The 21,548-nt window shown below is 45.8% G+C and overlaps 2 protein-coding genes across 2 annotated transcripts; both read left to right on the top strand.

The window, feature by feature from the left end:
• The first annotated feature begins 286 nt into the window (after positions 1-286).
• Positions 287-9,748, top strand: LOC130114061 (cytochrome c oxidase subunit 5A, mitochondrial-like). Its single transcript, XM_056281794.1, has 5 exons — positions 287-411; positions 1,444-1,560; positions 7,944-8,065; positions 8,220-8,337; positions 8,421-9,748. Exons 1-4 carry the CDS (start codon positions 339-341, stop codon positions 8,331-8,333), a joined length of 426 nt encoding a protein of 141 aa, XP_056137769.1. The 5' UTR covers positions 287-338; the 3' UTR covers positions 8,334-8,337; positions 8,421-9,748.
• A 7,210-nt stretch (positions 9,749-16,958) lies between these two features.
• Positions 16,959-20,240, top strand: syt18b (synaptotagmin XVIIIb). The gene is made up of 5 exons (XM_056282425.1): positions 16,959-17,103; positions 17,260-18,278; positions 18,653-18,821; positions 19,800-19,960; positions 20,091-20,240. The coding sequence occupies exons 1-5, from the start codon at positions 16,959-16,961 to the stop codon at positions 20,238-20,240; spliced, it is 1,644 nt and encodes a 547-aa protein (XP_056138400.1).
• Positions 20,241-21,548: the final 1,308 nt, after the last annotated feature.

The raw sequence follows: 21,548 nt of genomic DNA, 5'->3' as shown, positions 1-21,548 counted from the left end.
AATTTCAGATATATGTGAGCGAATGTAAACCAGCACTTTAAAACTATCAAAATAAATTATTTGTGTAACGATATAATAACGACAATAGAACAGAATAGAGCAGAATAGAATGCTTTAAATTCAGAATAGGAAACTATTGTGTTTAGTGAACCTAATGTGTAAGACATGATGCATTTATGGAATAATTTCTGCGTGTTTTTCCCCCCTGCATTCAGTTTGAAATAAGTCTGCAGTGCAGCACTATATCAGCGGTAATAAATGTGAACATGCGCAGTAGGGTCACTGATCTACGTAAGACGTTTCTGTGTCCACCTTTTACTAGCTGGCTTTCCCTGATCATGTTTAGAGCTGCCGTCCGACTTTCTGTCTCCGGTGTCCGGAGTCTTACCCATACGCGCCGTGGGTGCCAAGGTAAGTGGCCCTTTTGATAATGCTTTTTTGACTGTGGTTTCTTGTTTTAGTCCACGACGAGGAGCGAAGTTTGAGTGACTACCGGCCGCAGTGGCTGTCGGCACATTGCGCTGCATCTCTCCTGACTAATGCGCTTGGATTGCTAACATTAGCTAAAATAGCCTACATAAAAAGCTTGCTTTTCCGGTTCACTAGCAAAGTGAAACGCATGCGGGATTCGTCGATTGGTTTTGATTTTGGTCGGCGCAGTCATTTTTAAATTAGACCCATAACCACGAAGTATGCTGTTGTTAAACTGTTCTGTTAATCAATTTAAATGTTGTGTATGTCCTTGCCGTGACCCAGCGGAAGGCTCACACAGGCCCCACTACGGTTAGGCTCGTCTTGCTAGGTTAGCGTTCGCTAACCTGCCAGGTTCTCAACAGCCAGTAGGGGTGTCGTGTCTTTTTTTAGCATCCTGTCTTAAGTGTTTCGGTATACTTGTGATGAGAGATCTTCCGTTATATAGTGCACATTTCCATTAGTCTTTATGTTGGTACAAGCAAAGCTGTGGCGAGCTTACCTTGGGCTAGAGTTTTTTTTTTCAGTTTTGACGGGCAACGTTACGGCTAACGATACTTCATAGGCAAATAAAAATGAAGCCTATGGCCATAGGCTTTAGCCTATCTAAAATCTTGGTAAGGTAAGGAAATCCGTTCAAGTCCCCAGGCCTTAAAATACAACTTGAGTTATACTGCTAGGCTATCAATGAACACCCTGGCTGCTAAGTAGCTAGGACAGGTCATTACATTGGCAAGAGTCCAGCAGGAAAACATATCTAGACAGCAAGCAAACACTTTTCCTCTTTAGAACATAGATATGCTTGACGATGTGACACTTGTACTTAAGTATTCGTTGAGACTAGATGCCAATGTAGATCCAGTGAATATATATATATATATATATATATATATATATATATATATATAATTTATTCCTTTATTCGTTCATTCATGCATGCAACCTGGTAACTCTTGTCTTTACTCTGTGTAGCTCCTCTAGCCTTAAGATGTTATTCACATGGGAAGCAGGAGACGGATGAAGAGTTCGATGCCCGCTGGGTAACCTATTTTAACAAGCCAGATATTGATGCATGGGAACTGAGAAAAGGTAGGAGAAAGAAATATCAGCAGGGCCATTTATATAGGTGAGAAAAAGAAACGTCACATAGAAAATGTGATCCATCATTGTAAACACTGTTGTTTTTAAAATCACTGTCTTTAAAATCACTGCAAGAACATCCAAGAACCTCTTTTCATCAAGAGCATTTCAGCTGCAAAAGAAACTGATGAATAAATACTTTGTTTACAGAGATTATATCCATAGATTAAAACCTCAGTTATGCTTTCAAACAATATGTAATGCAATACAATTTACTGTGTTCATGTGTGGGTCTGCAAATGTAAGGGAAACTGAGTAATTGCTTTGATCTTGAAATTCATACATACCTTTGGGTTCGCGAAGCGAACCCTAGTTATATGAACAACGACAAAATGGCTGAGAGGGTTATTGCATTGTGACATCACCCACAATAGCTCGCTGGAAAAAAGAAAAACGATGGAGGTGCATTCCCCGTGCCAATCCCGGACAATATGACCCCCTGTGGTCATATGTCCTCCCACCGACCCCGTATTGGCACGCCCACTGGAAGCGCTATTCCTCTTTGTAAGTCGAACCATCTCCAACTAAATGAGTACCACACCTGTGGCCCGGGTAGGAGGAGAACGGCTCTATTCTCAGCCATTTTGTCGTTGTTCATATAACTAGGGTTCGCTTCGCGAACCCAAAGTTACATTTCACGTACTCCAAAATGGCTGAGAGGGTTATTGCATTGAACAACGACAGGATTCGTGCCTCCGTTCCCTAGCCGTCCAATGAACCCTTCAAACCCCTGGTGGGAAGGGGTACGCGTTCTGATGAGAGCATCCTAAGAGGCCTTCTCCAGAACAGCGTCGGCAACCGACCGCACCTTAACGTGCCGGTAATAATGCCGTAAGAAAGTGGTCTCACCACTCCAAACCGCCGCCTGGCGGATGAACTCCCGGTCGATACCTGACAACACAGCTATCGACGTAGCAGTCCCTCGGGTAGAATGCGCCTTCAGCTTAGGAGCTGTTTTACCCGCTTTGGTATACGCCTCCGTAATACCATCCACCAGCCAGTGTGCTAGCCTCTGGGTGGAAAGGGCATAACCTGGTTTGCTCACTCTGTAGGTCAGCAGCAGCCTGTCAGACCTACGAATATCTGCTGTGCGCCGCATGTAAATGCGTAAAGCCCGTACAGGACACGAGAGGTGCAAGCGTTTCTCATCCCTAGTCACCGGTGACGGATGAAACGCGTGTATCACCACCGGGGCCCTACTCGTCAGGACAGACACAGTTTTGGGCACGAAGCTGGGGTCTGTAAAGAGCGTGACCATCAGATCACCAGAAAACACCATCCCCTTGATGGTGAGTGCAGTGAGCTCACAACCCCTCGCTGCGGTGGTAAGTGCCAAGAGCACAGCCAGCTTAGCCGAGACATAATGCATGTCTGCCGTAGACATGGGTTCAAAGGGATCTTTCTCTAGTGCGCGCAGAACAAGGGAAGCATCCCATGTTTCAGCTCTCGTAAGCTCCTTAGCTGAGAGCTTCTTAGCACCCAACAGGTACTGCGTCATGAGCGGGTGCGTGAAAACCGTGCTACCCTCGATCTTCCCCCCGGAAGAACGTGAGAGCCGATACACAGACTTTGACCGAGGAGAAAGACCATAGTCTATCACTCCTACAGACCTCCACAAAAGTCAGTATAGGGCCAATCCCTACTGACAAAGGGTCCATGTCGCGTTCAGCGCAAAATTGGTCAAATCGATTCCAGTACCCCTGGTACCTGGAATACGTGGAGTCTTTACGCGCCGCTAAGATGACACGAATCACTTGCGCACTAAGTCCCATAGCTAAGAGCCTGGCTTTGTAAGCATCCACGCCGCTAATCGGGAGCCTCCTATCCAGGGGCCCTCCCGTAGCAGCCCTCCTGCTTGCGTGAGCGCGTCCGCCCACTCCGGGACGTCGAACCGCTCGCCTACTATCCAGGGCACTATTCGCGGAAACCACGGGGTGCTCGGTTCGTACGGGGCCACGAGAACTAACCGACCCCCTGTGCGCTCGAACTTGACCACCAGGTCTAGGAGGCACCTGCGCGGGGGGAATGCGTAAAGCATCTCCTCGGGCCATGGATCTAGTCCAAGCGCGTTGACCCCCAACGGCGCTAGGTCGGACGGGAGCATCGAGTACCATCGAGGGCACTTGTAATTGAGTTTCGATGCGAACAGATCCACTTGAGCTACCCCGAACCTCTCCCAGATCATAGCCACTATGGCTGGGTTGAGGCTCCAATTGTCCGCATGCGGGCCGCCTCTCGAGAGGATGTCCGCTGCTTCGTTGTCCTTCCCAGGAACATGAAGCGCCCTGATTGATAGCGCGTTGCTGTTGACCCAAATCCAAATTTGCATGGCCAACTCTCTGCAACGCTTGGACTTCATACCGCCTTGGCGGTTGATGTAGGCCTTGGCCGTCATGCTGTCTGTCATTATCAGTATGTGACGGCCTACGAGATCCTGAGCGAAATGCTGGATAGCCAGCCAAATCGTCTCCGTCTCGCGCGCGTTGATGTGGACCTTCTCCCCAGACGGCCACACTCCTCGCGCTGTTTTGTAGCCAAGGATGGCCCCCCAACCCGAGAGGGACGCATCCGTATAAATCGTTACCTCGGATCCCCTGGGGCCCATAGGGACCCCAGACATGTCCACGCAGGCTCTGTTCCAGTGATCTAGGTCCTGCGCTACCACGCGCGGGACCAGGATAAGATGGTTGTTGTACCGGCGTTCGTTGCCGTATTTCAAGAAGTGAACTGCGAACCACAATTGCAGTCTCCTCATGAACAACAGACCTAAAGAAACAACTTGGTGAGCCGATGCCAGAAGGCCCAGCAGCCTCCTGATCATCCGATAAGTGACATATGTCCCCGGGACGAAATGTGCTAACGTGGTCCTGGTGGAATGCCATCTCTCTTGCGTAAGGGTTGCGCGCATGGATACCGTATCCAAACTCAGACCCAGATACGTTGCCTGGCACGAAGGCCATGGCGCGCTCTTCTTTATGTTGATAGTGAAACCCATGTACTCCATGAATTCCATCAACTCCTGAGTATGGAGTATTGCTTGTTCCGGCGACCGGGCCAACACCAACAGGTCGTCTAGGAACCATGCCAAGCGCATACCTTTGCGCATCAACACTCCGAGCGCTGCTTTCACACACCTTGTGAATGTCAGAGGAGAGAGGCGATATCCGAACGGGAGGCATGTGTACTGGTAACACTGACCCCGGTAACAGAACCGAAGATACTTTCTGTGTCTTTCCGCAATCGGACAATGATAGAAAGCATCTTTTAGGTCGACCGAAGTTAGCCAATCGGACTGTGTCACCATTGACAGCAGAACCGGTGTGCGTAGCATTTTGAAACTGACCTTCTCTACATACTTGTTGAAGGGTTTCAAATCTAGGATTGGGCGCATGCCCCCATCCTTCTTCGGGACCAGAAAGTAACGGCTGTAAAACCCGTCTTCTCTTTCTAGGGGAGGAACCACCGTGATTGCCCCTTTCGAGAGTAACTCTGTGAGTTCGTTGTCTAGGATTTGTGCTTCGGCCACCGACCCCGGTTCCTTATGCACTATTCCCAAGTACGGGGGTACAATACCGTTCTCGAAAAGGATTTGGTGTCCGTGGGCTATCTGATCCAAAACAGAAGCCGACGGGACCAATTCCTTCCACCTGTGTAACATGCGTGACAGAGGTCTCTTTGCCTCCTGTACCTTGCTGTTCAGGTAGCGCGCGTAAGTTGCGCGTAAAGGGTCTGGGGAAGCCCCGCCCGCCATGCCCTGCATCCATGGGGGGGCTTCGTCCTTGTAAAGGAGACCCAGATGGGGGAATTGGCGCTTTGAACCTTTCCAAATTACCATTTGACCCATCAGAGAGACTAAACATTGTCGCATCATAGTCCCCTCCCAGGGGCTCATTTGCGCTCATGTCATTATTATCCAATATTTCCAGCAGGGATGTTATTACATTGTTATCATCATCTTTACCTAAAGATTCAGACAGACAATCAGACTTGCGTTTCAAACCTTTTAAAACGCAATCACCATCATCACCAACATAAAAACTTTTATTCACATTCACAACCTTTGGAATAGAACAAGTAGACTGTGCATCAGAAACCAAAATAAAAGGCACAGTGTTTAGCCCTGCGCACGCTGTGTCCCCTGAACAAGCGTCTATATCGCCGGAGACGGCTCTGGAATCAGTCTGTTGGTGTGGGTCGTAACATCCTGCCGAAACACGTCACTTGGCAGCTCCCTTCTTGGAAGTGTCTGTGCTGTCCGGCTTGGCCGCCTTGGCCGCTGGATCTGTGGAAGACTGGGAGTTTGGACGTGAGCCCTGTCCACGCCCGTGCCCCACTTTACCACCTCTTTTTGGATAAGTCTCTCTCCATTTCTGCTTGCGCGCAGGCTTGTCCCCCTGCCCTGTGCCCACCGCGGGCTTAGGGGTAGGCGGGTTCTTCATCATCGGGAGAAGCTCCTTGTGCAAGGTTTCGCGCTCGGCCTGGGCGGCCTTGTATTTGCTGATAATGTCCGGGGTCGTTCCAAACAGGCCCTGGTTCCCTGCGCAGGAGTGGGCCATCCACTCCTTGCAGAATTCCGCTTTTACCCCGGCTGTCTCTAGCCAGAGACATCTGCGCGAAAGGGTGGAGGCAGCTGCGCTAGAACCGCACTCTAGAGCGATGGAATACAGCAGCGATCCCAGGGAGTCAGCTATGCGTTCCATTTCCAAGATGTACTCACAACCTGCTTCGCTGGCCACTACGTCACCGAACTCGGCCCCGTCGATACCTGCTGTAGCGATGGCGGCTTTGCTTTGCTCGATGTTTGATAGGCTGCAGAGCTTGCGCATGTACGCCGTTATCATCCCAGCCGTTGAGACGAGTCCAGCTGCGCGTGTACTGGCGTGCCATGCATCACACGCGTAACGATCCACCTGTTGGCCCCACTGCGAAGGGTGTTTGGGAGTATCGCGAGACCCCACCTTGGTGTTAGGGTTGAACGATAAAACATCCCTCTCTGGTTGCGGAATTTTCCAGTCTTTGTAGTTGAGGTTCCTAACCTCGACTGCTAAGACGTCAACCCCCTTCTGACTGAACTTTGAGGACGATTTAAGTAGCGGATCTGCCTCCGCCCGCTTAAACGCTCGTTCGATGTGAGGATAAGGTGGTAGAGTGGAGTCCCTGACCCTAACTGCCATTCGTGGAAAATTGGCTACCACCGGATCTCGAGGATTGCCCGGCTCGGTAACGATGTCGGCAGACTTGACCGCTCGCGCGAACAGATCGCGGAAACTGGCGAGGAATGTTTCGGACCCACGTTGCATGGCGTCGCCATCTTTGTTTGGTTGAGACGAACTTGGCTGGTCGTCTTCCACGCCCTGATCGTCTACTTCCTCAGGCAGTGAATCCTCGGGTTCCGCACCCGCCGAATTAAATGCCACGGATTCACCAGGGAGAGATAGGATCTCATTGATCCAGTCCTCTCTAACTATCCCGGATGGTGGGATAGCCTCTGGCTCCGGAGGGATGCTAATGCTAGCCGCCGTCCCGTGACTGTAGCTAGGAAGCATCGGAGGGATGTTGCTAGCCTCCGCCCCATGGCTATAGCTAGGTAGCACCATGCTAGCCGCCTTGTTAGCAGGTGCGAAGGGATCTGCAAGTCCCCATCTTTGACGGTACAGGGCAGCCCACCTTTGGCGCCCCGATCCTCTGATGGTTTTACAGAAATTGCAGTCAATCTCATTACGGTCTACATCCCTCAAGTAGCCCGTGTAGTGAACATGCGGGATATGGGAGACACAGTCCGGATGGGGGTCCCATCGGAGCGTCGCCGGTTTAACACACCCGCACCAAGCGTAGAATCCGGCCACATCGACCGGATTAACGAACATCTTGGCGATAAAAGGTAAGCTAACTATAAGTTAGTATCTAATATACCAGTATATCACTAGATTACTTGCGTATTTGCAGTTTTCCTCTTAGTCCCAGCGAGAGAGAAACAGCCATCGACCGATCTCATTTAGTTGGAGATGGAAAGAGGAATAGCGCTTCCGGTGGGCGTGCCAATACGGGGTCGGTGGGAGGACATATGACCACAGGGGGTCATATTGTCCGGGATTGGCACGGGGAATGCACCTCCATCGTTTTTCTTTTTTCCAGCGAGCTATTGTGGATGATGTCACAATGCAATAACCCTCTCAGCCATTTTGGAGTACGTGAAATGTAACCACTATTTACTTGCATCCTATGGAACACTAACTAAAAAGTCTCATATTTCTTCATGTGCAGGAAATTTCACTGCGAAGTATGGTTGTATTGCCTGTCATGAAATTGACCACTTAAGTTACATCTTTCAGGGATGAACACATTGATCGGGTATGATTTGGTACCTGAGGCAAAGATACTTGAAGCAGCGTTGAGAGCTTGTCGAAGATTAAATGACTTGGCTAGTGCCATTCGAATCTTGGAAGCTGTCAAGGTGAGGAAATGTGTTGTAAGCCTCAGAAATGCATGCCCTTGTTTATGATTTACCCATTGTTGAAAAACTGTTTCCGCACCATTTGTAATTAAAAACATTAGTGATCGGTCATTGGATTTCACTGATCTTTGAGCATACTTCATTTGATGTTTAGGACAAAGCTGGTCCCCATAAAGAAATCTATCCATACCTGATTCAAGAGCTGCGGCCTACACTAGAGGAGCTTGGGATCTCCACTCCCGAGGAGCTTGGCATAGACAAAATATAAAGACGTGGGTATTTATATTTAATAAGCAATGCTTCCTTCATGTTACACGATTTCCCCACCACTAAAACTCTTGCATGTTTCTTCCAGTTCTGACAACAGTGGGAATACCCGGACATGGAAAACCTGTGCTTAAATCTCTGCCTCATGTAATATGTTTTGTGATATTTAATTTCCCCCATTATTGGGTTCTTTTGCTTGTAAATTTTTAATGAACCTAATAAAAGAGAAAAATGTTTTGTGTGTGTAACACAAGAGTTTTGAGATAATTGTGGAGTTGATTCAATCTCAAAATTTCCTCATGCAGTAATATGTATTGCTGGAAGCAACAATCCTCAAGATCATTTTCTTTAACCTACTAACACCTAAGGTGATATGTGGTAATTGCAGTGATGTGAGAGCCCTCCATATCCCCGCGATCCATTTGAAATGAAGGAGCAACCACTGCTGTTGGCTCAGCACCTTCCCCACCACCAAACTAAAAAGCATAGTTGAATCTGGGTTTTAGCTATCAATGTTGCAATATCAGTCTGTAAAGGCCTTTGATGAGTTCACTTTGCCATATGTGTTTGCAAGGTACAACAACATTGCTGCCTCTTCAAACTTTACACTTCTCTGTTTGAAATACTATTTGTCATATCTTTTTCTCAGTACCGTTCCACTCAGCAAAAACCACTGAAATGTACAAAAGCGTTCCATGAGTTGGATATTTGCAGATTAACTGTCGCGTTAACTACACCTGTGAGAAAGCATCAAAAAGACTTTTGTTTGCATGTGAATCTTAAGGATTGTAGCTTTGAGAGTACCACAGATTACATGACAACTGCAACTGCCCAATGGCTTAAATGCAGAGAACAAATTCATTGTAAGAATACAATTTGTTGTAAGAATACAATGTCAAATAAAGTGGGTTTCGTCATGGATGTCCTGGGCATGCCCTCTTGTGAGGCTCATGGTATACCACCACCAGAGAGCAGCATTTATGTATGAATGTAAAGCTAATTCATTTACTGTACATTGTTCAGAAAACACTTTTTTAATTTCAGGGAAACATGCTAGCAAAATAAACTTGTTTAAGTGATACATGGTTTGACATTTTATTATCACATTCTACCATTAACACTTGCTTTGTTGATATGAGCAAATAATTTCTAAGCTTGCCTGTCAAGTGTTTCACAGGCAGAGCAATAGGACAGCTGGGTATATCAATTGAATGCATTGTTTTTTTCCAAAAATGTTCTTAAGGCAGCTTTTCAAAGTAATTGAATACTTCGTAAAGCTTAAAGGACACTAATAGGAAAAAAAAACTTTTTTTCTGTTTATATGTTTTTGTGTCATTTTGAATCAGAGGCAATCATTTCAATCATTAAAAGCTGTGCCCAAATGTAATGGAAGTAAAGAAATCACTATGATTGGATTTAGTATAGTCTGCTTGGTCTCTACAGATTTCCAGGTTATAAAATAAACCGTAATCTTCATGTGGCTTCATGATTTGTCATGGCTTGTCAGCAAATTGGCTGAAATGTGTATCCACCCTGTTTCTCTTGCAGAACACAGACTCCCATTATAATAACATAAAAGGATATTTTTTAGGATCAGCCTCCCCATGTCAAAGTAGCTCCAGAAAGCACTGTTTGATTAAAATCTCAGTTCCGTATTTTGGAAAGAAGGGCTTGATTTTTTTTTTAATGAAAATTGATTCAAATAGTATAGGTAATGGTAATATGATGAATGCAGTCCGTTTTAAGATGGATTTCCCTTGTAAATATGTAATATGGAATTTTGTGGCTATAGCCTGAGAGTTAACAATGCAAAGCTGCATGAAAAGGTAAATGCGCACTTTATGAGAGGGAAGTGAAATGTATGGCTTCGTTTAGACATCAGTTCATGAAATCTCAAGAAATCTTGTCTGAAGATGATGGTAGCCGCATTTTCTGTAACAACTTTGTCAACATTGCTAGATACTAGATTTTGGAACATGGCAGTGGGGATTTGCTTCCTCCCATTCAGCTACAAGTGCATTAGTGAGGTTGGGCACTGATGTTGGGGAGAAGGCCTGGCTCGCAGTCGGCCTTCCAATTCATCCCAAAGGTGTTGGATATGGTTAAGGTCAGGGCTCTGTGAAGGCCAGTTAAGATCTTCACACCAAACCTGGCAAATCAAACCATGTCTTTACGGCCCTGTTTTTGTGCATGGGGGTATTGTCATCCTGAAACAGGAAAGGGTCTTCTCCAAACTGGTATCACAAAGTTGGAAGCAGACAATTCTCTAGAATGTCATTGTATGCTGTAGTATTGAGATTTCCCTTCACTGGAACTAAGAGGCCCAGCTCAAACCATGAAAAACTGCCCCAGACCATTATTGCTCCTCCACCACACTTTACAGTTGGCACCACACTTTACAGTTGGCACTGTGCATTCAGGTAGGTAGCATTTTCCTGGCATCCACCAAACCCAGATTAGTCCATCAGACTGCCAGATAGTGAAGCATGATTCGTCACTTCAGAGAACATGTTTCCACTACTTCAGAGTCAACTGGAAGTGTGCTTTACACCACTCAAGTCAACGCCTGGCATTGGGCATGGTGATCTCGTGCTTGTGTGTGGCTGCTGGGCCATGGAAACCCATTTCATGAAGCTCCTGACAAACCGTTGATGCGCTGACATTGCTTCCAGGGGCAGTTTGTGACTCAGTAATGAGTGTTGTAACCGAGGACAGATGATTTTTACGCACTTAAGCACCCTGCTATCACGTTGTCTTGTGTGGCCTACTGCTTCATGGCGAAGCTGTTGTTGCTCCGAGACGTTCCCACTTCACAATAACTGACTTCTGACTGGGTCAGATCTAGCAGGGCAGGAATTCAACCAACTGACTTGTTGGAAAGGTGACATCCTATGACAGGTTCACATTGAGTCACTCGCCACTACAATTCAACCCATTCTACTGCCAGTGTTTGTCTATGAAGACTGCATGGCTGCATGCTTGATTTTATGCATCTACCAGCAATGGATGTGGCTGAAATAGCCAAATCCACTCATTAGAAGGGGTGTCCACATATGTTTGGCCAGAGTGTGCCAAGTCTCCAACAGAGACTCCTTCTCTTTGCAACGTTTTAAAAATTTAATTTTTGATGAAGTCCACAGGCAGTTGCTAACAAGCCATCCAGTCCTTGTGTAACCAAAGTGAGAGCTGTGCCCGCATTCTTGGCACAAAGTCAAACAAGTTTTCGGTGGGTGTCGGACTCCGCCAAGGTTGTCCCTTGTCTCCGATTCTGTTTGTGATATTCATGGACAGGATCTCAAGGCACAGCCAAGGTGAGGAGTGTGTCTGTTTTAGGAACCTCAGAATTGCATCTCTGCACTTCGCAGATAATGTGGTTTTGTTGGCTTCATCAGAACGTGACCTCCAGTGTGCACTGGGGCAGTTTGCAACTGAGTGGGAAATGGCTGGGATGAGAGTCAGCACCTCCAATTCTGAGGCCATGGTTCTCTACCGGAAAATGGTGGATTTCTCCCTCCGGGTTGGGGATGAGTTGTTGCCTCAAGTGAAGGAGTTCAAGTTTCTCGGGGTCTTGTTCACAAGCGAGGGTAGGATGGAGCAGGAGATTGACAGGGGGATTGGTGCAGCATCAGCAGTAATGCGGATGTTGTACCGGACTGTTGTGGTGAAGAAGGAGCTGAGCCGGAAGGCAAAGCTCTCAATTTACCAGTCAATCTTTGTTCCAACCCTCACCTATGGTCATGAGCTTTGCATAGGGACCAAAAGGGTGAGATTGCGGATTCAAGTGGCTGAAATGAGTTTCCTCCGTAGGGTGTCTGAGCTCAGCCTTAGAGATAGGTTGAGGAGTTCGGACATCCGGAGGGAGCTTGGAGTAGAGCTGCTGCTCCTTCGCATCGAAAGGAGCCAGTTGAGGTGGTTCGGGCACCTGATAAGGATGCCTCCTGGGCACCTTCCTTTAGAAGTTTACTGGGCACGGCCAACTGGGAGGAGACCCTGGGGTAGACCCAGGACTTACTGGAGGGACTACATGTCCAATCTGACCTGGGAACACCTTAGGGTCCCCCAGGAGGAGCTGGAGGACGTTGCGGGGGAGAGGGACGTCTGGAGTGCCCCACATAGCTTGCTGCCACTGCGACCCGATCCCGGGGAAGCGGCTGATGATGAATGAATGAAATAAAATGAAATGAGTGAAGAAGGGACAGGATGTGACCAGAAAAACAACAAAAAGTAGACCTACTTTGTCAAAGCAAAGAGGAGAAAGAAAAAAAAATGAATCAATAAAAAGTGTTGGCAAAAACCTATTTGACATTTTATATACATTTTTTCAGAAAATAGATATGAGAAGTGTCTGGGCTCTTGTACAGCAGCCAAAAGAGGAATTCAGTCTCAGGTTACATGGGCTATATAAAGTAAGAAGACCAAGAGTAAAGATTTTTTTTAAAAAGCTTTTATATATGGCTTCCCCTTCTACTGAAGACTTTTCTATGAGACAAGCATCTCTATCAGAACAAGACTTGTGCTGCATGGCACAGCTTTTGACTGAATATGTTCAAGCCAAGGGGATCATAAGGGGTCTCTATTCAAAAAGCTCCATCGCTTAGTCATGGTCGTAAAGAATTTTGCACTAAATGGTGCAATATTCTCAACAAAGTCTCTCTAGACCAAATGGTGGCAGAACAAACTCACCAGGAACTCTCATCTGTGAGAGCTGAAATTAATGGCGCTAAAATGAGGGTATACTGCTATGGATAACCAGGCAGCTCTTACCATTAAAGCCAGCCTAAAAAAAAATCCACTACTGGGTACAAAGAAGCTCTACAGAAAATGAAAAATGCAAAAAACTTAAAAGAGACTCTATGGGCTATTGGGATGACAAGGTGGTATCCTTAGAGACAGTATCCCTCCAGTAGAGGAAAACCTAAGAAACAGGACCTGATCCTAAAGAGAGCCTCCTTCACATAGTGCTCCAGTTCTGAATATCCCTCTGATAAGAGGATCAAGGCAGCCCAGCACACCAACCCACGACTGGTGGAGACAAAAACAATACAAGACAAAGAAGACACGCCAGAGCAGTCGGGGGTACATGCGCCGATGCAAACACAACACACACGAAGATGGTGGAGCAGGAGCAAGCAAACTTCATCTTTAGTCTGTTCATCTGGGTTCTTACCCCAGCTGAGACACCTCAGTAAAAGTGCTTTCTGTCCACAGAACAACAATGCTGCCATTGAAAACTTTTGCAGTTTGGTTGATAAAGATTTGGCGGTGGAATGAGGAAGTAAAGCAAAGTATACAGAGGAAGAGGTTGGCAAAGAAGAAGTGGGGTAGTCAGAGAGATGAAGAAAGTAGACAGGAGTACAAGGAGATGCAGTGTAAAGCTAAGGGAGAGGTGGCAAAGGCAAAGGCAAAGCCGTCTGGTGAGTTGTATGAGAGGTTAGACTCTAAGGAATGAGTAAAGGACTTGTACTGATTCACTAGATAGAGGGACCAAGCTGGGAAGGATGTGCAGCAGGTTAGGGCGATCAAGGATAGAGATGGGAATGTGCTGACAAGCGAGGAGAGTGTGCTGAGAAGGTGGAAGGAGTACTTTGAGGGGCTGATGAATGAAGAAAATGAGAGAGAAGGTTGGATGATGTGAGGATAGTGAATCAGGAAGTGCAGTGGATTAGCAAGGAGGAAGTGAGGACAGCTATGAAGAGGATGAAGAGTGGAAAGGCGGTTGGCCCAGATGACAGACCTGTGGAAGCATGGAGATGTTTAGGAGCGATGGCAGTGGGGTTTTTAACAAGATTGTTTAACACAATCTTGGAAAGTGAGAGGATGCCTGAGGAGTGGAGAAGCAGCATACTGGTACCGATTTTCAAGAACAAGGGCGATGTGCAGAACTGTAGCAACTACAGAGGTATAAAGTTGATAAGCCACAGCATGAAGATTTGGGAAAGAGTAATAGAAGCTAGGTATAGAGGAGTGGTGACGATTAGCGAGCAGCAGTATGGTTTCATGCCACGAAAGAGCGCCACAGATGCGATGTTTGCTTTGAGAATGTTGATTGAGAAGTATAGAGAAGGCCAGAAGGAGTTTGTGGATTTAGGGAAAGCATATGACAGGGTGCCGAGAGAGGAGGTATGGTATTGTATGAGAAAGTCAGGAGTTGCAGAGAAGTATGTAGGAGTGGTGCAGGATATGTATGAGGGAAGTGTGACAATAGTGAGGTGTGCGGTGGTTGGAATGACAGATGGGTTCAAGGTGGAGGTGGGATTACATCAAGGATCGGCTCTGAGCCCTTTCTTGTTTGCAATGGTGATGGACAGGTTGACAGACTAGATCAGGCAGGAGTCTCTGTGGACTATGATGTTTGCAGATGACATTGTGATCTGTAGCGAGAGTAGGGTGCAGGTTGAGGAGAGCCTGGTGGGGTGGAGGTATGCTCTGGAGAGAAGAGGAATGAAAGTCAGTAGGAGCAAGACAGAATACCTATGCGTGAATGAGAGGGAGGACAGTGGAATGGTGAGGATGCAAGGAGTAGAGATGACGAAGGCGTATGAGTTTAAATACTTTGGTTCAACTGTCCAAAATAACAGGATGTGCAGAAGAGAGGTGAAGAAGAGAGTGCAGGCAGGGTGCAGTGGGTGGAGAAGAGTGTCAGGAGTGATTTGCGACAGAAGGGTACCAGCAAAAGTTAAAGGGAAGGTTTACAAGATGGTTGTGAGACCAGCTATATTATATGGTTTGGAGACAGTGGCACTGATAAAAAGACAGGAGGTGGAGCTGGAGGTGGTAGAGCTGAAGATGCTAAGATTTTCACTGAGCGTAACGAAGAAGGACAGCATTAGGAATCATTATATTAGAGGAACCGCTCAGGTTGGACGGTGTGGAGACAAAGCAAGAGAGGCAAGATTGAGATGGCTTGGACATGTGTGGAGGAGAGCTGCTGGGTATATTGGGAGAAGGATGCTGAATAAGGAGCTGCCAGGGAAGAGGAAAAGAGGAAGGCCAAAGAGGAGGTTTATGGGTGTAATGAGGGAGGACATGCAGGTGGCTGGTGTGACAGAGGAAGATAATTGGAAACGGACGATCCGCTTTGGCGACCCCTAATGGAAGCAGCCAAAATAGTAGTAGTAGTTGATAAAGACTTAGAGCATGGTCTTCCAAACACAGTACATATAGGAAGTCTGAGTAGGATATTCTGACATCATTACTTGACAGAAATACCATATAAAAACCTGCAGATAAGTTCTTGTCTTGTTGAATAAAAAGGGTGATGTTTCCAAAATTTTATCCCAATTGTTTGAAGATATTCACTATGTCTAATTGGATGGTTGCCGACTAACCATTTCATAAAAGAAATGCACTTTTTAATATGTTTTGGACAACTCAAAAACAGAATTAAAATTCTTTAAAAAAAAAAGATAACCTGGCCAATCCTGCACCGTGTGCCCTTTCCAAAGTCCATAGGTCTTTGGAAAATCTGCCAGGCTGCCCCATAGTGCCTTAGATGCTAAAACCTCCTTTCTTATTTGAGACATCAGTGTTCTAGCTCATGTGTTTACAGAAATTAGACACAATGATAAACCAATTATTCATGTAAGATTTACAATGTGGATTCAATCAGGCTTCCATGGGAGGACAAAAATGGCGCCAAGATGTTTCGTAAAGAATCTGGTCCACACACTATGTTAAGAAACTGTAGACACCATTCCAGAGGATTAAACTATTAACATAACTACATGAATTATTTACTATGAACATGGGTTGTCCAACCCAAAATGGGACAAGATTCTATTTTACAGCACCTGTGATTGATTTTAATTAGAGGTATCATAACATAATGTTATCTGGGAGTTTCTATCAGCAACATTCAAGTTAAAAAGGGATTTTAATCTGTGTGTTAGAGATTCTGCACTGAGAGAGTTAATTCCTGAAATCTGATGTGCGGCAGACCCATGACAGTGGCCATACTAATGGCAGTGACAGCTTGTAGGTTGTGGGATGGGAGGGTTACGGTCCAGATATTCTATAGTGTTGATGCCGGCATCTGGAACATAGTAGAAGTTGTGCCACGGGCAGGATGAGAGGTATTATTGAGATGGATATCTCCACCCACCCCCCCTCCCTATCAGCGACTAATACCGCTGGTTAAGTCTCTCTGTAGAGGAAGGCATCACTGCCACTGTTACAGCGCAAGCGTGAAAAGGAACCACAGCAAAGCTCTGACCACAAGATGATTCTCCAGCCTTAAAAAAACGGGAAAAATCCCATCTATGAACTTTTATATAACGTGGAGGTTGCTTTGTCACTCATCATTTTCCTTGATGACTTGAAAACTGGGAAGCCTGTGATGTCGAATATCTAAGATGCTCTGATCAGAGCAAGAGTAGCTTTTTTGTGCATGCCTATGTGACCGTCTGAATTCAGAAACAAGGACTTAGACTAATTCTGTGAAGAAGGAATATTTGTATAAATCTACAGGATCGAAACTCATGATCTACTCTTCAGCATGAACGCATTTTCACCACCTAAGTAAGTGTGAGGGAATTTGGAAATGGATTAAACAGTACCACTTGGCCATCCATATTCACGTGGATATTTTCTCAGGATCGTCTCAGAGCCTCAGCACAGCATCAGCACCATGCCTTACCATGATGAGGAGTATCCTGGACAGCCTCTCTGGCAGTCTGTGCTGCTGTTCTGCTGTAAGGGAATGATCGAGGGCATCATGGTCATACTTTTCTTCTGGCTGCTAGTGCAGGTTCTGTTTACCAAACAATTAGAAGGTAAGGCGATAAGGACTTACACTATACTAAGCATAGTGTAGTATAGTATAGCATAATGTAGTTATTCTGTGTTAAACTGCTTGTCCAGTACTTGCATATAAACAAATAATGTGAGTTTTTAAATAATTAATTCAGTCTAATTTCTTTTGTCCACAGTTCACCTCCAGATTCTGCTTTTGGTTGGCCTGATAGTCTTTTGTCTGTGTTTGATCCTGGGTTGTATTCTCTGCGTGAGAACGAGTAAGATCCATCTATTCAACAACAACAAACCCATGACATCTGCCCCTGCTCCTGCTGAACCCACGACGCTGGCCCAGAGCCCACCCCCCTCAGCAGCCCTGTCACTAGACAGGGAGAAGTATGAGGAATTGGATGGAGATACTCTGGAGTACCCCTCCACCTTCACCAGTCCTGCCCCCTCTGAGGCTGGGTCTTCCTCTCTGTATTTCTCCTCTCATACCCATGCTGGCTCTGAAAGGAAGGAGCATCCAAAGTCCTACTTTTCCCTGCGCCGCCTCAGCACCCCACCTATAATGTCCCCCCTTTATCAGCCCATGGACCATAGCCGTGCATCCTTGCCAACACTTCCCAAGCTAGGACTGCTGTCCAAAACACGAAAGTTTTTAGAGAGGCGTCGCACCATTACTGGGGGCAGTATTTCTTATACAGAGCACAGTAGACTCACCGGCCCAGTTGCTGGTTCTCCTTCTGTGCTGGAGGAACTGATCCCACTGGCTCCACTATACTATGGCTCAAGCACCAGCTACAGACGACCAGCCTCATCCATCCCCTGCCTCCACTTCACTGTGGCCTTCTCTCCAGAGCAGCGCACCCTGACTGTGAACATGCTCGGCCTCAGCGGGACCTCCCACAGACTAGAGGATCTGTCTGTGCTGGGCAGCCTACCGCCTCTTTGCCCATGTCCCATGCAGGCGTCTGCTGGCTGTAGTCTTAGGCCTGAGCCCCAAAGACTGATTCTGGTTTTCAAGGTGGGCTCTGTTGAGGAACTCAAGTGCTGTGTTCTCAGAGTCGCTCTCAATACGCAAGCCTTTCCCAGCCAAAGAGGTACCCCCTTGGGGGAACTGGAGGTCCAGTGTGGTGGAAAAGACTGGAAGGCGGATTATCCATTCCACTTTACTGAAGAGCTCAGCCTAAGCAAGTGGGTGCTGAAAAAGGTAGTGGTCTATTGATTTTACATGTTCAAAGAGGAAACGATTTTATGATAGGCCCAAGTGTAAGATGGTAAAGATATAAACGGCCACCAGCCGAAATAAAGGCAATGTGTCAAAAAGAAACTCAGCATCAAAGAAAGTCAGCATCCATATGATAATGATAAGAGACAGAGAGTAAGTCCCCCTTTTTTCTTTTTTGTGATGCATGAAAAATCCTGGTATCCTTGTATTCATAAAGATAGAATTTATTCACCAACATGTATGTTATTTTATGAAATATTAAATATACAACGCATTTCAAAACAGCAATGTTTTATGTTTTGCCTCCTGATTGCGTTCTTCTCTGTGCTCCATGAACTCGTGCCCTTTGACTCCAGAGCCTGAACTCCCAGGAGGCACCACCTAGCAAAGGGCTCAGCTATTCATCACAGACCTTAGGGCAGCTCTTCATTCTGCTCCAGTATCAGACCCTTGCCCATCGAATCAAAGCCACGGTCCTCAGAGCGGATAACCTCACAGCAGTCCCTCAGCTGCCAGCAACACCAGGTAAAACTCGTTTATGAAGTCAACAGTATGTGTGGCATCTCAAGAGGCGGTCAAAATTAAATATATTCTTATCAGTGGGATCCACTAAGGACACGCACAGACATTATATAAGTTGCGTGGGCTGCCCCTGACTTTTGCGAGCTGAGGTAAACTAAGTCCCTATGTTTGCTTTTAATGTTTGGGGATTAAATAATGTCTTATAGGATCCGAGTGCAGCAGGAGATCATCCCTTTTTTAATGACATTGAGGCTTAATCCCCTTCTCACTATTCACAATCCTCCAGACAATGTTCCAGTCCTGTCCAACATTTGATCTAACAGATCTAGTCCTGGTCTGCAATTGCCCGTCTAGGCAGATTTGTAAATGTGACATACAGATTTTAAATAGGCATGACAATACAATATCAATTACAGTTTTTCAGTTTTTATTTCATGCAACCAAAACATCTGCTATTAATTCTATTAATGGTTTTCTTAAAGATTTTGGACATGGAGTTTAAAAGAGAATGTGATGTAAAAATGTTAGTTTCCTAAACCTACTTAATTTCAAAACTGTTACTGATATTAATAATTAATACTATTAATGTTAGAATTGAAATACCCGTGGGACTGACAGCTCTCCACAATTAAAATAAAAAGGATTGACCGAAATTAAAAATGAGTTGCTTTTGAACCTGTAGTACGCTAAAGTCAAGCCAAGAGGTAGTCATGTTAAGTCAAGTCAAATCAATTTTATTTGTATAGCTCAATATCACAAATTAAAAATTTGCCTCAAGGGGCTTTACAGCAACACAGCATCCTCTCCTTAGACCCTCGCATCGGATAAGGAACAACTCCCTAAAAAAAAACCCCTTTAACAGGGATTTAACAGTCAGCAGTATGAGAATGCAAATCAACTATCCAGTCTATATACGTTATTTTCATGTAAACATGGTTATAAATTGCTGGATTTCTTTTGACCACATATTCCTTTGTACAGATTTGCATGTGCGGATTAACCTGCACCACCAGGGTCTGCTGACTGACACCAGGGAAACCAAGGGAGGGTGCAGCACAATGTGGAATACTCCTTTCTTGTTTGACCTTCCCCAAGGAGATGTCAGTCAACTCTCTCTTATGCTGGAATTCATAGTCATGCAGGTAAAAGCTGATTCGGGCGGCCTGCATTTACAGAATACAGCTACTTGTTTTGTTGTTGTTGTTGTGTGGCGTTTCAGCTGTCCCACCAGGTAAACACGGCTAATTTAGCATACCCTCTCTTTTCTGACAGAATCAACCCCATTCAAAAAGTACAGTACTTGGGAGAGTGCTGATTGGTTCAGAGGCTCCGGAGGCAGGACGTGCCCACTGGAGGGACATGTGCAGCCAGGGGCCGATAGAGCCAGCACGCTGGCATGCTATACAACCAGAGCCTCTATAGCAGCGGTCGGGAACCTATGGCTCGCGAGCCATATATGGCTCTTCCGGTGACGGCATATGGCTCCCAGACAATTTTGAGTTGAAAAAAAAAATCAGTTTGGAACTGATTTTAAAATACTTGTGATATTTCTTAATAATACTGTGTCATTTTAAAGTAAACAGAAATTAGTTTTGAAGATAAATTTCACGGGTCACGGGTCACCCGTGGGTCGGGTCGGGAACCAATGGCTCGCGAGCATGTCCGGGTCATTGTAAAGGTGAAGAAATCAATTTTATCAGATAGCCAACTAGTTTATCCGCTTCAACCCTTGTAACGGAAAAGATGGCGAAAAGAAAAAAAGACGATGATTACCGTGCATTCCAGGCTGCGTGGACAGAGGAATTTGCATTTGTGGAGAGAGCAGGATCTGCGGTATGTCTAATATGCAATGATAAAATTGCATCGATGAAACGGTCAAATATAAAGCGGCACTTCGATACGCCATGCAGCACCAGAAGTCGCATTAAAAGTAAGACATATTTAATTTATTATACGTTAAAAATACTATATGGCTCTCAATGAAATATATTTAGAAATATTTGGCTTTTATGGCTCTCCCAGTCAAAAAGGTTCCTGACCCCTGCTCTATAGAGATATACTGGCTATCGGAGGTTGGGATTCAGTAGGTAGGCGTAAGACTCCAGTCACTCCGTGGGTACCGCAATATCCAGTACAGGACATTACAGGTCACCATTGACCACGACAAGTTTTACACACCCTTTCCTTCTGATGGATAGAGAGCTGACCATCTGAACAAAGGACTGCAGAGCACTTTTACATACTTTATTACCCTGCAGCAACTCGAGGGGTATTGTTTTTGGTACAGTTTGTTTTTGTTTTTTTGTTTTTGTTTTTTGCTTATCCATCAACAACTCTATAGAAATTTATTTATGCATGCTCAATAATCCAGGTAAGGAAATCACAGAAAATTGAATCAGTTCATCTTGACACCGTTTATTGTGAGAAATGTTTCATCACTCATCTTAAGTGACTTCTTCTGACTGAGACTGAAGAGGTCACTTATATGAGTGATGAAATGTATCTGTCAATAAATGTTGTGTGCAGATGAACTGATTCAACTTCCTGTGATCTCTATAGAAAAAACACCAGCTGCTCCATCCATCCATCCCTTATCCAAACCTTTTATCCTGCTCTCAGGTTAGCGGGGCCTATCCCAGCAGTCATTGGGCGGCAGGCGGGGAGACACCCTGGACAGGCCGCCAGGCCATCACACGGGCCCCCCCCCCACGCACGCACGCACGCAAGCAC

The sequence above is a fragment of the Lampris incognitus genome, chromosome 6, assembly GCF_029633865.1.
Source record: "Lampris incognitus isolate fLamInc1 chromosome 6, fLamInc1.hap2, whole genome shotgun sequence".
NCBI classification, from domain to species: Eukaryota; Metazoa; Chordata; class Actinopteri; order Lampriformes; family Lampridae; genus Lampris; species Lampris incognitus.
Note: the sequence above shows the minus strand (reverse complement) of the source record. Positions and strands in the feature narration are given on the sequence as shown.